The sequence below is a fragment of the Etheostoma cragini genome, chromosome 4 (assembly GCF_013103735.1).
Source record: "Etheostoma cragini isolate CJK2018 chromosome 4, CSU_Ecrag_1.0, whole genome shotgun sequence".
In the NCBI taxonomy this organism is placed as follows: Eukaryota; Metazoa; Chordata; class Actinopteri; order Perciformes; family Percidae; genus Etheostoma; species Etheostoma cragini.
Window position 1 is genome coordinate 2,320,799 of NC_048410.1, and position 15,726 is coordinate 2,336,524.

At 45.8% G+C, this 15,726-nt stretch overlaps 2 protein-coding genes across 3 annotated transcripts in view; one reads left to right on the forward strand and one right to left on the reverse strand.

Annotated features, from left to right (window-relative positions):
- ccdc66 (coiled-coil domain containing 66) overlaps positions 1–3,279 on the forward strand; it is a 16,940-nt gene extending 13,661 nt beyond the window's left edge. Inside the window, exons 17-21 of the mRNA XM_034869475.1 lie at positions 114–324; positions 724–776; positions 1,097–1,290; positions 2,510–2,625; positions 2,819–3,279. Coding sequence (XP_034725366.1) covers positions 114–324; positions 724–776; positions 1,097–1,290; positions 2,510–2,625; positions 2,819–2,920 — 676 coding nt within the window. The 3' untranslated portion in view covers positions 2,921–3,279. The remainder of the gene's footprint in view (positions 1–113; positions 325–723; positions 777–1,096; positions 1,291–2,509; positions 2,626–2,818) is intronic.
- Positions 3,280–8,462: 5,183 nt separating this feature from the next.
- Positions 8,463–15,726, reverse strand: part of tasora (transcription activation suppressor a) — a 34,102-nt gene continuing 26,838 nt past the window's right edge. Inside the window, exons 28-29 of one of the 2 annotated variants that reach the window (XM_034869942.1) lie at positions 13,717–13,792; positions 8,463–9,233 (exon numbers count right to left, since the gene is read on the reverse strand). In XM_034869942.1, the coding sequence (XP_034725833.1) occupies positions 8,829–9,233; positions 13,717–13,792 (481 nt within the window). In that variant the 3' untranslated portion in view covers positions 8,463–8,828. Of the gene's footprint in view, positions 9,234–11,933; positions 12,475–13,716; positions 13,793–15,726 lie in introns of those variants that run through there. The other variant, XM_034869940.1, reaches the window with a different exon arrangement.

The window sequence follows — 15,726 nt, forward strand, 5'->3', positions numbered from 1 at the left end:
GTACCTGGACCCTGTTCCTCCAGCAGTATTTACTCTGACCCTCCTGTACCTGGACCCTGTTCCTCCAGCAGTATTTACCCTGACCCTCCTGTACCTGGACTCTGTTCCTCCAGGCCCAGCCGTCAGTTCGTTCCAGCCTCGGAGCGTTACCCCGCCACTCTGCAGAGGAACAGACAGGAGAGTCGACAGAGGAGGCAGGCCGAGCTCCTCGCTCTGCAGGAGAGGGCCTGTCTGTCCAGGACCGACCCTCCTCCTCCTCCTCAGCACCAGGAGCCTGGTCTCTCCTCCAACCCCTCACAGACCAGAACCAGTCCCACCAGGAAGGTAGGAGGCTTCCTGACAGATGACACACTGTACACCTTCATACTGAATTCGGAAAAAAATACTTTAGTCTTAATTGAATAATGTCTCTGCGCCGGGGACCATCTGTATGTTGTCCGTCCGGCCTCACGTCCCATTCGCATGAACCCTCTCAAAATGTGCTTTAATGAGGGTGCCATAACTCAAGAATTCATACGGTCATTATGACATTTCACACAAATGTCTAATTCTACATTGTATAACCAAAAAGGTCAACTTCACTCATTATATTCTGCAGAAACACTTTTCTGGCCATTATTCTATTATTTAATTTAAATTGTGATTCACAAACATGTCTTACTTTCTTACTGCACACTAACGTCCTGACACACACTGAGTAGTTAATGCCTGTTATTGTTCCAGGTGGAGAGTGTTTCCAGAGAACACGGCATCTCTGCAGCCATCAACACTGAAAGGTGGGCAGCATGTCAAGCATCAGCAATGTGACTTTCAGAATGAACACTTTTAGCCTGGTCCCATATGGCAGCGCGCAGCTATGTCACGGCAGGTGCATCTAAGGCTACATTAGCTTTGCAATTACAGTCAAAGAGCTCAAACAGTGTGCTCCCCAAAAGTGAAAATCCTTTTAATTCTATCCATTCCGAGCTCCGAGGCTGTTAGAAGAAGGTTAATGACCCTGTAGAAGCTACAAGTCCGTTCGTATAGTTACAAAATGCACAAACCGGGAACATGCAGTTGACGCGGTCTGACTCCTCTGTGTTGATGTCTCCCCCAGGGGGCGCTCTCCTCCCGTCCCTGCTGTCAGACACAGGGTTCAGAGTCAGCAGGCACCCCCCACCCTCACCCTCACCCTCACCCCCACCCCCACCCCTCCAGGCCTGGAGTTCATCCCTTACATCCGGACTGATGAAGTCTTCAACCTGGATCCACTGGATCCTGCTGACACCCCCCCACCGCACACACACACAGGTTAGAGACACGCACCCATGGAGGCAGGAAGGCGCACACACACACACACACACACACACACACACACACACACACACACACACACACACACTCTCTCAACTCTTGGTATGACGTGGGTCAGATAGGGGTGGTAAACTATGTAAAGGATGATGCTTTCACTGCATGAGGTGGAGTGAATCTTTCCACTTTTACCATGGCCATTTGCCAGTTATCAACATTGTATAGTGTCATATTTCATATTTTGGGCAAGTGGACTAGAGCAATGTAAAGTTTGTGGTATACGGAATAAATGTTACATTACAACTTCAGGTAAGAGAATTATATATGTATTAAACCACCAAGGGTTTTTATAATCTGGACAGCGTGTACCAGAGAATTTCTAACGAGAGGAGAACTTCCACTCTCGTGATGCTGCTGGCTGGTCGCGGTTCCACTCTGGTTCCACATGAGGGCGCTCACAGAGTGCAGAATGAATGGAGGTCAATAGAGCGACACCTGTCAAAATCCACTTTTCTCCGGATATCATTTTTTGTCTATAATTTGAATGTTGTATTCAAAGGGGGAGGGTGCTAAGAAAATACACACTGCTGGTTGTTGTTGTTTTTTTAAGCCTTTTCAAATTTCGATGACATCATAGAGATCACACAGCTGGAGATACTGCTTTCAGCGAGCTCCGAGTCCCTTTCTTTTTTCTCTCGAGGCTTCGACAACCCAGCTGGCGGGTTAGGCTCTCCCTGTAAATACACGTGTTAGAGAGAGGTTTGCTAACGTTTTAAAGACCACGCCGAAATATTCCCTTTGACGTTCTGGCTCCGCTTCGGGTGCCATCGAGCAGGAGCTCCGGTTGTGATCAGTCCTCCGCTGACCAATCGGCATTCATTAGCAGAATGCTAGCGTGTTACGGGCAACAACAACTCAATCTGTGAGCCATCAAAAGGACATGACGACTCACTCATTCAACTTTCGACCTGTAATCCATGTTGAACTTGAATTTAAATCAAATCTGAGATTTCTCAACTACAATCAGGCGAAAGAGACCAATTCAGCCGTCTAGCTCCATAGACTCCCATTCATTTTGCACTCGCCCGCGATCACCCCCAGTGGAACTCTGGTGGGACTGCACCCAAATTCACTACAACGGGGCTTAATAGGGCGCGAACAGGCTCTCCGTAGACGGGCTCTGATACTACTGTTACAAACTCTACGTTCTCCTCGTCAGAACATCCTCCTCAGAGAGCAGCATCTCCTCATCGACTCCTCCACCCGGACCGGCTCCATAACACTCACACACACCGACAGCAGGAGATCCTCAGAGGCCTGGCCCAGCTACGGCAGGTAACACACACACACACACACACACACACACACACACACACACTAAATATATATATTAATCGATCAACTCATTGATCTTTTTCAATGTAAAGATGAGCTGTTTCTCTGTTTTTGTTCATGATCGTAACTGTTAATCTACTAACATGTAAACACAAGTCTAGACGTACACACCAGTGTCTGTGTGTGTTTTCAGGGTTTGTTACAGAAGCAGAGGGAGTTGGAGACGGACCTGAATCCTCTACTGAAGCGCCATGACAACGAGCACCGGCCGCACTTGGCAACGCACCGCATGTGACCGCGGCCTCTCGAGACCATGCTTGTGATTCCACCAACCGCGACGCAGCACGCTCACGGGACGAGCCAGGTGTGTTTCTCAACGGAGCCGCGAGGCGTTCACTGACCGAGCAGGGACTAAATCCGGTCAACTCATCCGGTCAACTCTCTAAGTAAAGACGCTGTACAGACTCCCGATTTCTAGATCACATCCCTTCACTGTCTTAAAAACAAAAACACGGCCACGGAGTCGTTGATCCGTGTCGTTCATAACTGGACTAAATGGAAGAAACCGTTTCACTATGTAGGCTACTTTCTCCGTTTAGAAACACAAGTATCCAAGAAAAATCATCAAAACAATGAAATCTGCGAGTTGAGCTGGCGAGCTGCTCCGCTTCTCAGGCGCTCCGGGTTTGGTATGACGCATGGCGGACGACGCATCCGCACCTGGTGGGATTTAGGGTGGAGCGACCCCGGCTATGTGTGTGCGGACGGTGATGTGTGTGTTCCTGAGTCGGGATGAAGCAGCGACACTACAGTGTGTGTGAGCCGACATTTAACTGGAACAGGAGCTCGTTCAGTGCCACAACACTTAGAACCTGGACGTTATCTGAACCACATCCTGGAGTTTACTTGGATTTTGGGGCGTTTCTGATGGTTTCGGTGTGAATTTAACGGATTCTCTTGATCTGGGGCATTATGTCCCACCTGTCCTGGATGTAATTATAATGAAGAAGCAGAAGGGATTGTTTTTGTTTTCCTGCCTGCAGCTCAGGGAAGAGACTGTTTCCCAAATCTTACAAAGCACTTTGCAGTTCTTTTTCTTTTCACTGTTAAAAACCGTAGTATCGTCAAAACAGATAAAGTTGTAGAAGAGTGGCTGCAAAAGAACAACTCCACAACGTATTCATACGTGCAGATTCATTTAAAGGAATCTCATGTCACTTTGAATTTGATTTAACTTATTTATTTAATTTGTTTTAACTGACGGCCTTGCAGGAGACGGTCCAGTGCGTGACCAGAGGACACTGGAGGTCTACAGTATTCACTACAGCCTTTAACTGTGATAATGAGCGTAACTGAGTAGACATCGTCGTGGGAACGGGAACTCACATTTGTGTTCTATCTGAACCTGAAAATCTAGAAAGATAAATTCTAGCTTTGAACTTTGACTGTTTCACCTCCGGTTTTCAGGGGGACCAGGGTCTAGGATTTAAAGGGGTCCGTTGGCAGAAATGGAAATAATTAGATTTATGGATCACAATTGTGTTTCCATTAGTTTATAAATACCTGAAACTAAGAACGGTTGTGTTTCCATCAGCTAAGAACGAGCCCTTTATGTTGCACCGCCATGTTTCTACAGTAGCCCAGCAGGGACAAACCCAACCCGGGCTCTAGAGGGGCCTTTCCTGTTTCGATTACCTAAAGGCCAAACGAGGTTCTGACACACCTTTGGGGGGGGCAGTGCTTGTCCCGCTGGTCCTGTCTGGGGGTTCCCGCTTGGCCCAGAGACTTTACATGCCGCTGACGTCTCAGGTTCTTTTAACAGCTGTTCCCGGCTCGAGGGAAGGTTTTTTTATTTATTTTTCTCAAATATAAAAAGTCCATGGATTAAAAATTGAGAATGGCTTCCTGGCATCCGTTAAGCAGCCGTCTCTTTAACAATGGTGGCCGACAGGGACAATCCTTTGTGGGTCGCCCGGGGATTCTTTGCTGCAGTACCGCGAGTGGCCACTGGACAAAATCAGCAGAAAGGCTGAGCTCATTTTCAGGTGGTGGGGGGGGTAGATTCCACTAAATCCTACACGCTGGCCCTTTAAATCTGCTCTACCTCACATTAAGACCTTCAAAACCAAATGGTCTGGAACTAAAATGCCGCTCCTGTTTTATCCCTAACTGAACTTAATATTACTTTAACGTTGTATGTGAAGATTGTGTTTTTAAATTCTGTTAATGCACTTTTGTAGAACAACACTGTACCAACGCGTGCGGGGTCATATTACATCATCCATCCTGCAGGAGAAAGCACTTAAATCATGAATGAAAGATGTGTATTTTTTTTAGGGAGCTCGGTTTCTTCCTGCTCCTGTGTTGTGGAATTCTTTCTGGTTGTACCGTAGTAACGTAAAGATGAATGTTAAGTTTACTGAAACCTTTCACATTTCTTACAACTGCACTTTTTGATGACTTTTAATCAAAACACGAATAAACCAGACGATCTTTAAATAAAGTGTGAGGTTTATTCTGTGTCTGGAGGCTTCAGGTTTTCCATCACATTTGTGTTTGTGTTGCATAACGGACCCTGACTGGGTAACCCTCCCACCCCCCCCACCCCCCAATCTGCGGGGGGATTTGATTTTTTACCTTGCAGCTGAGGCTGGATACCACGTACATTATTCTATCCTGTTTCCGTTACAAATTTGCGGGGACCAATCACAAACTGGCTCATCCACCTGACGCGCTATTGGTTCAACACGATGACGACAGAGAAGCAACCAAGCTGCTACGTCACCTGGATCGCTGGTCTGGTTGAGCCGAAAGTCAACGGATCCTCCGCCAAAAGCTGAAAGCACATCTCTTCTGAATGCAACTCGGATAAAAAATTAAACATATACAGTTGTTTTCAGAATAAAAGCAGTGTGTTTAAATAAGTGAATGCCCCAAATCCTTAGAATGGCTTTTAATTCCATAATATGAATGCAGTGGGAACACTGCACATTCAATTCCACAGCAAAACACGACCAAAGTTGATCAAGTTTGAAGAAAAAGGAATATTAGGCTGTTTAAAAAATAGCATTATTTAGATTTTTCTAACCAGCCATAAAGCCTAATATGAGCACTTTAACCTTTAAAAACTCGGATTCTTTAATTTCATGGCTTGACAAACCTTGTATGTCCAAAATCTGTTCAGCAAATGAAAAAGGTTCATTTTTCAAACTTTCTTCCCACAAAGTCACAAAATCATCACGTCACAGTTAAAATATTTGTAAAACACACAGACAGACGTAACGGGAGACCAGTAGCACTGAACGAAAGAAAAATGAAAATTACAAAAAATATGGCGATACAAGGTTTCTGCTCAACGGCGGTGATTTGGAATTAATTGAATAGATTTGAAGAGATTGTTTTCACTTTGTCAAAAAGAGTATTTTTACTGTTTATCAGTGTAAAAAAGCCACATTAAATCTATTTTAATTAAATGTGAAACTTCCAAAGGGAGGCGTTGTTAGCCTGAGCTCCAAAAAGTTGATTTGACACATCGTTTGACAAGATATTACCATCTACCTATCTATCTCTCTCTCTCTATGATTATGTGTGCACACAACATATCTGGTGTGGACAGGATGAAAATTAAATCCATATTTGAGGTGTATTTGTGTGTGTTTAGGTGACATCAACAACATCTCAAGGCAAACTCAATGGTTTACGCAGGCATTTTTAATACAAAAAATGAGGTAAAAAAACATAAAAAGACTTTTAAGTTAAAATTATTGTTACAGTCACTTCCTACTGTACATACAACATCAACTAAACACAAACAGCTCTCAGGGTGTTACACCAAACGCTTAGTACAAAAAAAAGAAAAGATTATATTTTACAAGACAAAGAGTCCACTGGAAGACGTGTAAAGTAGTCTATCCATCGTTTTTCTTTACAAGTTGTACTAGAGTACAACAGGGTGCATCTTGGTCGCTCTCATGATGCAAAGAGGACAAATAAGCAGCTGTTATTTACTGTAGAAAACACCAACATCAAGGTTTCCTTTGAGGAAATGAAGGTGTTGGGTTGTTAAAATTGACAGAACGCTGTCAACAAGTTACCGTCAAGCTGGTGTTGTGTTCAAGAAAGCTGGGAAACGAGACCCAACCGGAGGCTTTTAGCATTTTAGTCAATGCTCTAAATCAGAGCAGCGTACAGAGAGAGGAAAAACAGGTAAATATTTACACAAAGCTCTTGAACTGATTAAACCTGAGAGCGTTCATTCAGTCAGAAGAGGATCTCTGAGTTAGAAAGCACCTCCGGAAACGGACGCATGCACACGTCAGGTCAGGTCTTAGATTAATCACACTCTGAAAACACGGCAGATAAACAAGATCCTGCCTCTACTGTTTTTTCTTCTTCTTTTTTTAACGTTGCATACACACATTCAAAGGGGGCAGGAGAACCTCTCTTAGTGTTTTCTAAATTCTTCAGTCCTAACAGGTAGTGGATACAATACGTTTTTATCGGACTCTACAACAGCGGATTCCTGTAGTGTGAGCTGGCACAACAACTTATTTCACATATTATAAGTCCACACTCCGGACACAACACAAGGGTTACTCTTTACTCCCATTAAAAACAAAGTGATCCTCATGTTTTTGGGGCATTGTCTACCGTTTCCTCGGAGAGTGACAAAGTGTTAGTGGTCTTCTGATAAGAGCACATAAGAGCATGTGGACTGGAACTTAAAACTCAAAATACATAAAACTGGTTTTAGAAAGAATATTGAAAATCAACAGGGTGGAAGTCAAACTTTAAAACAAAATGTTGCACTTTTTTTCTTTTCTATATATGATAGTAAACCAATGTGTGTGGGTTTGATGTTCCACTTGCATGCTTGTTTACTACATTTTCTAAATGAAGAGAACAATAATAGATTAAAGTGAGTATTTTAGGAGAGACACGACAGCCTGTTGCACGTATGAAGTGATTAAATCTCCTCCCACAATTAAACAGAAGTGCCAAAAGGAGCCCCAGTATATATAATGACCTGTGACAAAGACTTTAAAAGTGGAAAAGACTACATCCACGCTACTACGTTTTCATTTTGACGCACCGCTTTGAGACAAAAACCGGAGTTTTAGCTCCAGCAGCAGAACTAATCTCCGTCCATGTGCACACGGCTGAGAACACGCATCACATGACCATTCGCACACACTGGGCATGTGCGTGCCGGTGTAAACAGGAAGCGGATTGTCTGACGTTGCTCTGCGGTTAGAATCATGGACGTATAAGTTGAAAATACAGGAAATCCTTCGGAGAAAGACCAGTAAGAGCAGGGATTTATTAGCATGGTCCGAGGACGCGGTGAAACCGTTACTGACCGAAAAGACTGACGCGCGGCGGCGTTTCCAGAGGTCTCTGTTTCTGCCAGTCTAGACCACGAAGAAACCCCAGAGTTTAAAAACCGAAACGGAGGCAGCCATGTTTAAAAGGTCTCTGTTTTTAGGGCTCGGAAACGCCGGAGTAGCGTGAATGCGAGGTGTAAACGTGGCAGAGTGTGTTAATATTTAAACCTAAACGTAGTAGTGTAGCTGTAGCCTGAAGGTCAGGCAGGGTCAACACTGTTTACTGGTCTCTAGCACAAAGCTTCCAGTCATCAGGGGAACAGAGTGAGCTCTCATGACTTGTATTGACTTTAATGAAGACAACGTTCCCCTGTCAAAATAAATAGTTATTTTTTGTTAATTTACACCTGCCTGACATCAATTCTTCTCCTCTAGTGTCGCTAAGGTTGCCATGTAACAAAAGCAGCGTGACGGATCTGATTCCTGCCGGGGGGGGTCGGGGGGGGACTTGTTGTTTCCTGCCTGTACCTTTACTGTCACTATCAAATATATCAGCAAATTCAAAAAAAGACATGAGTTTGTAGTTTCAACAATCTTCCTGTGGGCGAGTGTATGAACCCGAGTGACAAACGGCCAGATTCTCGGAGCCCGTGATTTGTACTACGACGGTCCTGGATCAGCATGTTGGTGAGTTTGTGATGCTAGAGAGTAAACTTTGCAAGCTGCGTACAGAGCGAGAGTGGTCCCTCCTTCCCTTTTCAGTCCAGGACCTGTCAGTGTTTAGGAAGTTTCCACCTCCTGTTCTCTGGTGGTAGTTTTTAATAAACCGGCTCCATGAACGGCGGCAGGTGTATCAGCGGGTGCGGTCAGACCGGCTCTCTACATCCCATTAAAGCCTCCTCCCCTTTGCCCCCCTCTGTACCTGCTGCCGCCTTGCCCTGCAGGGTTGTGGAACCCCCCCAGCAGTCTAGGACCAGTGAAGTCCCTGCCGACCTGCTGGAAGCCCCAGGCCAGGGCGGCAGCGCTTGCAGGGCCCAGGCCCCCTGGCCAGACAGGAACTGGCCCCAGGAGGCCTCCTCCCAGAGCGGTCAGGGGCCCCAGCATGGGGCTGCGGGTGAAAGGCTGGTTGGGAAGTCGATGCAGGTGGGGGGGCTGCAGGAGGCTGGTGCCCCACTGCTGCTGCTGCTGCTGCTGGCTGGGAGGCGGTGGCTGGAGGTGGGGGCGACTCGGCTGGAGCTGCTGGGTGTGGTTCAGTTGCTGCGGGTGTGGTTTAGGCTGCTGGATCTGTTGTAAACGGGGCAGAGCAGGATTTGGGTTGCGTTATGCCTAGCATGCACTAGAAGACTCTGAAAAGACTTTAATAAGAATAAAGTCTGAGCCCATCTCACATCAAAAAACAATTACTGAGTTCTAGAAGATTTCACTAGCAACACTTTAAACTTATGATATCAAACCGGTGGACTTTTTGTTGGAACATCAAAACCGGAAAAAGACTTCAAACAGCTCGGACTGAGTTTTGGGATCACCTTACACCAAACGTTGGAGACGACTTGAGCGCGTCCCAACTCTAGAAGGACTCATGATTTCACTCCGATGTCGCTCATTTGTCTGCAACGGTGGAATTGCTTGACAAGTCGTTTGGTGTAAGGTCGGCTTTATCCGGTTCAGATTTGGGACTCCAAAATCTAACGCAGGTGTCAAACTGGGTGCTACGTTTCTATTGGATGGGTGCTATTTAACCCCACAATAAGAAAAAAATACCTTAACTGTAGTGTCTCTAACCACCAGATATTACACAACAACAACAAAAACCAAGACTGGCGATGATTTCCCGATTCTATTACATTTCCAATTCAATATCGAGCACGTCACGAAAATTTAAGTTACAAGACCAATGTTGTTTGGGTGTAAAAGAGATTCTCAGAGAAGTTCTGCTGTAAATTTTACAAGACACATCCCTCAAATATGTCCATAATGCACCAGGTTAATGTTTACATTAAAGGTGCCCCGGGCGGCAGCTATGGAACAACGCCACCACACGCTTTCTCCAAAAGACACAATGAAGACAGCAACATAATATACAACACAACATCACAACATAATGCACAAGACAACACACAGTTCATGTGGACACAAGGAGGATTTTTTTTGAGGAGGCATTGGTAGGGCGCAAGAAACAAGAAATTGATTCAGACAGACGGATGGGGGGGGGGGGGGGGGGGGGGGGGGGGGGGGGGGGGGGGGGGGGGGGGGTGTATGGTGAGTGTGTGAGATAATGAGTTGTGTGTGTGAACATATTTCAACAAATGCGTGTGTGTGTTGTGTTGTGAATGTGAAGATGAACTGCTATCTCCTCTGTCAGCTCTAGCCACTGAAAAGAAATAAGAGGAGAAATCAGACCAATCACAACAACTGGTCAGTCTGACGTCATGTTGCCTGAGCTCATTAATATTCATGAGCTCGCCCAGTTGCGCTGGGTAAAAGATCCTGATAGCCAGTCTCTCATTGGCTAGCTCATAGCCAACCAGAGTCAAGCAGCTTAGCTCGTTGAATATTAATGAGAACTGGCCAAAATCGAGTCTTCCTGCAGGCTTTCTATACCACACTAGAATCCAGGGGGGTCCTGTACTCCGTCAGACTCTCTCTTGAGGGACAAAACAAACACTTTAGAGAGAAATGTAGAATTAGGAATACAGAGTCGCTGGAGACGTCTTGGACAGGAGGATGGAACAATTAGAGAAGGTACTTGTCTTTCAATAGACCAAGTGATCTATTTGGTTTTATTAAGCAAAATAAAAATAATGTACAAAATGTCATACAGAGTAAAAACAGCATGATTGTAGGGCCGGGCGATATGAGCCAAAAGCTTCTAGTCCAATATACAGGTTGCTCTATATCGCACTGACAATATAGAACATAACACGTCTACTTTTCTTGTTTTTAAATAAATATATAAAGCCTATTTTGGTATTCTCTTGTGAAGAGATGGATATCTATTAGTTTTCACAAAAAAAAAAGAAAAAGATAAAGCTATACTTTTAAAAAGAGCACAAAACGAAAGTCTTTATAAAATGTGGCTTTTTTTTTTGCTAAGGCTAAATACAAGTGAAGTTGTTAAAATGTAATAAACCTTTTTGGGGTTTTGGTACCCACTACTACTCCTGTGTGAATGAAGTACATGATAAATACAGTATTTTCTTATTTTAATGAAGAACTTTAGTGCAAAATGAACGTAAGGAACGCAACTATTGTCATGACACGCTTGCTTGTTTTTGACTTCACAACAGAGACGGTTTAGAAACATACACTACCGGTCAAAGGTTTGGGGTCACTTAAAAATGTCCATACCACTCCATTATAGACAGAATACCAGCTGATCTGAGTGGGGGGGCTGATCTTTAATGCAATATCTACATTTCCCATTATCAGCAACCATTCATTCAATCATCCAAAGGCACATTGTTTACTAATCTGATGTTATTTTAAAAAACTAACTAGAAAAACACTGGCAAACCTATCTGCAATTATGTAAGCACATAATGTAATCTGGAAACTGCTGCCCTGGTTAAAAAAACAAGGCAACTGATCTCAGCGGGTATTCTGTCTATAATGGACTACAATGGACATTTCGAAGTGACCCCAAACTTTTGACCGGTAGTGTATTTACGATAAACATATGATATAGATTTGACGACATGTATCGCCATATCGCCAAGCCCTAGAGGATTGCTTTTCCAAGGTTTCTTGTGAAGAGTGCTGTCTCAGTCTCTCTAATCTCTCTTTATATTACATGATTAAAAACTGAATCCAAAGCTTCTCGTAGGTTACACAGAGTACACATGCACATAAAGTTTTCAGTTTTTTTTTTACAGAGGTTAGATTAGAGCATTTTGTTTCAAATTGTCAGTCTTTCTTTTTTCCGGTTTGTGCAGTGAGCACCGGAGGAACGCACGCTCGGCCCCTCGGTAAACATCCCGTCATCCTCTTACATCCCCCCCCCCCCGTGGTCTGTGCCTCATCACAGGCGATGGGCGATGGCAGACCTTGTGCTGAGGAAACAGACCCCGTCCCCATTGTGGGACTGGACCTCGCACCAAGGGCCTTCAAAGTGGTTGTAACAGATTACTCCACAGGCCACCCTCTTCGGACCTTTTCCATATGGCGGTGCCATGCCAATGGAGACCACGGTGCTGTTAGCCTTTAGTTCCCAGTACCGGTTGCCAGGCTTGAAAAATGGCAGGTGGCACGGTACCCACCCTGGTCTGTAATAGGTGATATCCTTCCAGGACAGGGGATTCTTAAGAGTGGTATAGTTGAATTTTTCCCCCATGTGGTTGTACAGCTGCAGGCGTTGCGGGGCGCAGCCCGACGCATTCCCACGTTGCAGTTTTCCCGTTTGTTTTCCATTTGTTCTGGTAGGGGCGCTGGAACATAGTCGTGGAAAACCTTCTTCTGTCTGGGAACAGGTGATAGAAGATGGATGGGGGCTGGGACGGTCAGGCCCATCTCCCTCTCTGCTAACGGTCTAGGGTTAAGGCAGCAAATTAGTGATCTATGTAAACCAAACTCCTGTTTTACTGTTTTGAAGACATTGTGCATCTGAGTGGTGTAACCACGACACCTGGCGTGACTTAGCTAATGCCACTACGCCTATGGTTAGGTTGAGGGTTTTCCCTGAATATCCTCAAATCCTGTGGTGGTGCGAACGCAGCAGTTGGGGCTTTTAGAGGAACACCTTGGGGGTTGTAGAGTGGTCCCCCAACACCTTTCAGAAGGCCATCTGTCTGGGTCTATTGTTCTTTGGCTTTTCGCTCTGGGACAACTCTCTCTCTGGTGGCTTTACCGTTTCTGTGCTCCCATTCCTGCATGAGGTCAGGTAATGCTTGGGTAGGAGAGGTCATGAGGGGATGGAATCCAAAAGAAGAATGGGGATGGTTTGTTTCTGTTGGTCTGTATTCCCCGATGTGGACTTTTTACCTAAACTAATTTTATGACTTTAGTTTTGTCATTTGATACAATGCTACTGGGTTAGGGTTAGGTTAGTCCATCTCCTACTGCAGGTTTAATGTGCTTCGTACCAAGATTTAGCTTGGATGGGTCTTACACAGTTACACATTAGTGGGGTACCTGTTTGGGTGCCATGTTAGCCGGTTCTGACAGTCTCCAAAATCTAACATAAGTAGCAATGTGGGTACTGCATAGGAGCCTAGGCCCCTCTTTTATAGATTAATATAGTGTCAAGGCGTCTCACCAATCAGCTTAGGATTGTGGGTAGTGTAGCGAATGAAACGTGTTTTTCTTAATAAAATGTTGATTTCAAACAGACTTGTGGCTTCTACAGGAGCATAAATCCTTCTACCTTGGATGTTTTGGACATTATTTGTCATTATTATGGCTAATAATAAAAAATGAATGGTATTTTTACCTCTGGAACCACAATACTGAGCTCTAAAGGAACAGACTGGCATAGGCTTCTCAGCAGGGCCCAGGTTGACATTTTTTCATTCGATTTTTGGAGTCTATTAGAACCAGAGTTTCCCTTATGGTCACAAATGTGCGTTTCCTAGTTTGGGGAAGACTAGTCCTGCCCTACTCTGCCTCTGATTGGCTGACCCTGGAATTCTTACACACTAACCAATCTCAAGCCAACCAACAAAGGCAATGAGTACTGCCAATCAGAGGCAGAGTAGGGCAGGACATTTCTTCGCTATTCTAGGAAATGCAAATACACCTGCTGGTCTGTTACGATGGGGATACTTCCTGTTACCTTGGTGCCACTGACAGTGCTGTTGCCAGGTGGTGCTCCCTCTCCTCTTGGCTGCTCCTGGCCTGACTGTTTGTCTCTACAGGAAGAAAACAAGAAGGGGTTCAGCAGCAACATACAGGAAAACTGCAGCAGAGAAATCATGACAGCAGTGCATTTTAGAAAAAGTTTGGCAACCCATTTTTTATGCTATTAAACTACAGGGCTGGGTATTAAATATACTTTAAATCCAGATTCAGTGAGTATAGGCATAGACCGCTAAGAGCTGTTGCTATTAGGTTTATCCTTTGTGCATGCGCAGTTATGTACACTTCTTTTGCGTGCTTGTGCCCTGCACGGGTCTCATACGTCCTCAGTTACTGTAGATTACAGATGCGAGACCGGAGATCTACTCCCAACAATCAGCATTTTTCTTCAGTCAATGTTTCAGGAGGGGTGAAGACAATAGCCTACCATACCAAGCCTCTATGCATTCTACAAACAAGCAACTGTGAGATTAGAGGTGGTTGTATTTGGGTGCATTTGATCCAGTTGTCATTCAATATGAAACACCAGATCTAACAGTGCATCATCAGTGATTTAAGCTCTCGTGGAGTGTCCCCGGATGCCCTGAGGAGGCTCCACTCCATCTGCAATATAGGCTTGAGTGATAGCATCACGCAGCCAGCGACACAGACGCTGCTGTGTCAGAGAAAATGCACGCACGAGGCAGAGCCGGTGAGGCGCTTCTTGTGCCTCGTTGCTGTAAGGACAGGGGAAGAAACCCTCAGGGAAAACATCTTTGACCAAAAGGAGTTTGACATTCGGTGTGAATGACGGGTTACTGTCCAGCAGGTGTGTCTCCGAAGTTTCTCCTCTTCCTCAGCCGCTTCTTGCAGGTGGATTGTGGCGATCCTGAGGAGCCCATCCCATGGTCCCCGATGAGCCCATCGGGGACCATGGGACCATCTAGGTGCTTAGATCTGATCTTGACGGGGAACTGTAACATGTGTAGCCAGATGTTCCACTGCAACCCCGCCTGCAGTGCCATGATCCTGGACAACGCCACCGCGGAAGCCTTGGTGAGCGCCAGGACAACCGGCATGGCTTTGCCTATGTTGCTTCTGTGTCACTGGGGGCCCTGGTCAATGTTGTGTAGCAGGACACCGGACCCTTTTGTATTTTGGGGTCAGAGGACACCTCCTCCATAAAAGGGTCGAAGCTCCGTGAAGCCAGCCACAGTCGAGGCCGTCTGGCCAGCGGCTCATGGACGTAGACGTCTCCACCCAAGAGGCCACGAGCAGGTGCCGGCTGCTTTTTCGGCATCGCAATGCCTCTCATCTCCGCCGCCTTCTTAATGATGCCGGGTAGGTAGAGTAAGTGTGCCTTAATGGCAGGCAGGCTGCCAGTCTGGTGCGTAGGAGAAAGCCGCTTCTGAGGAGCTCCAGACCGCTCTGGAGACGGAGAAAGTTACAAGGGCGGGGCTCCGTAGTTTGCTCCGTAGTTTGCTCCGTAGTTTGCTCCTACGTCGACCTCCAGTTGTCCAAAGAGGGCGAAGGGAGAGCTGGCAAGAGAACCCTCTCTGGAGGAAGCTGGGTTAGTGGATCCATGCCTCTGTTAAAGGGGTCCTCTTTCGGGATGTTGTTGGTGAAGAGGGTAATTTGACGTTATGCCCAGCTGCTATTGTTGTCGTCGAAGTGCTAAGAAGGTGTACGCCTTCGCTTCGGTTCCTCTGTTGGTAGGCAGGCGCAGAAGCGGCTAGTGGCCTGTGGAGTGAGCGCCAGCCCGGCATGGACAGGGCCCAAGGCACGCTTCGCAGCTGGAGTGAAGTTCTGACAGCAGGATGTAGCTGGTCCGGCAGGCGTTACAGTCTTCATATTGCTTGCCTTGATGCTAAAGAAAAAGACGGCAGCAGCTCTCAAGTCTCGCAGCAGTTACATACAATGACTGCGGACGTTTGATAAAGCTTATAGTTAGGGCATAGAATTGAATATTGTTAGGGAGTGAGGAGTCGCAGCGTCCGCCTAACCCGGC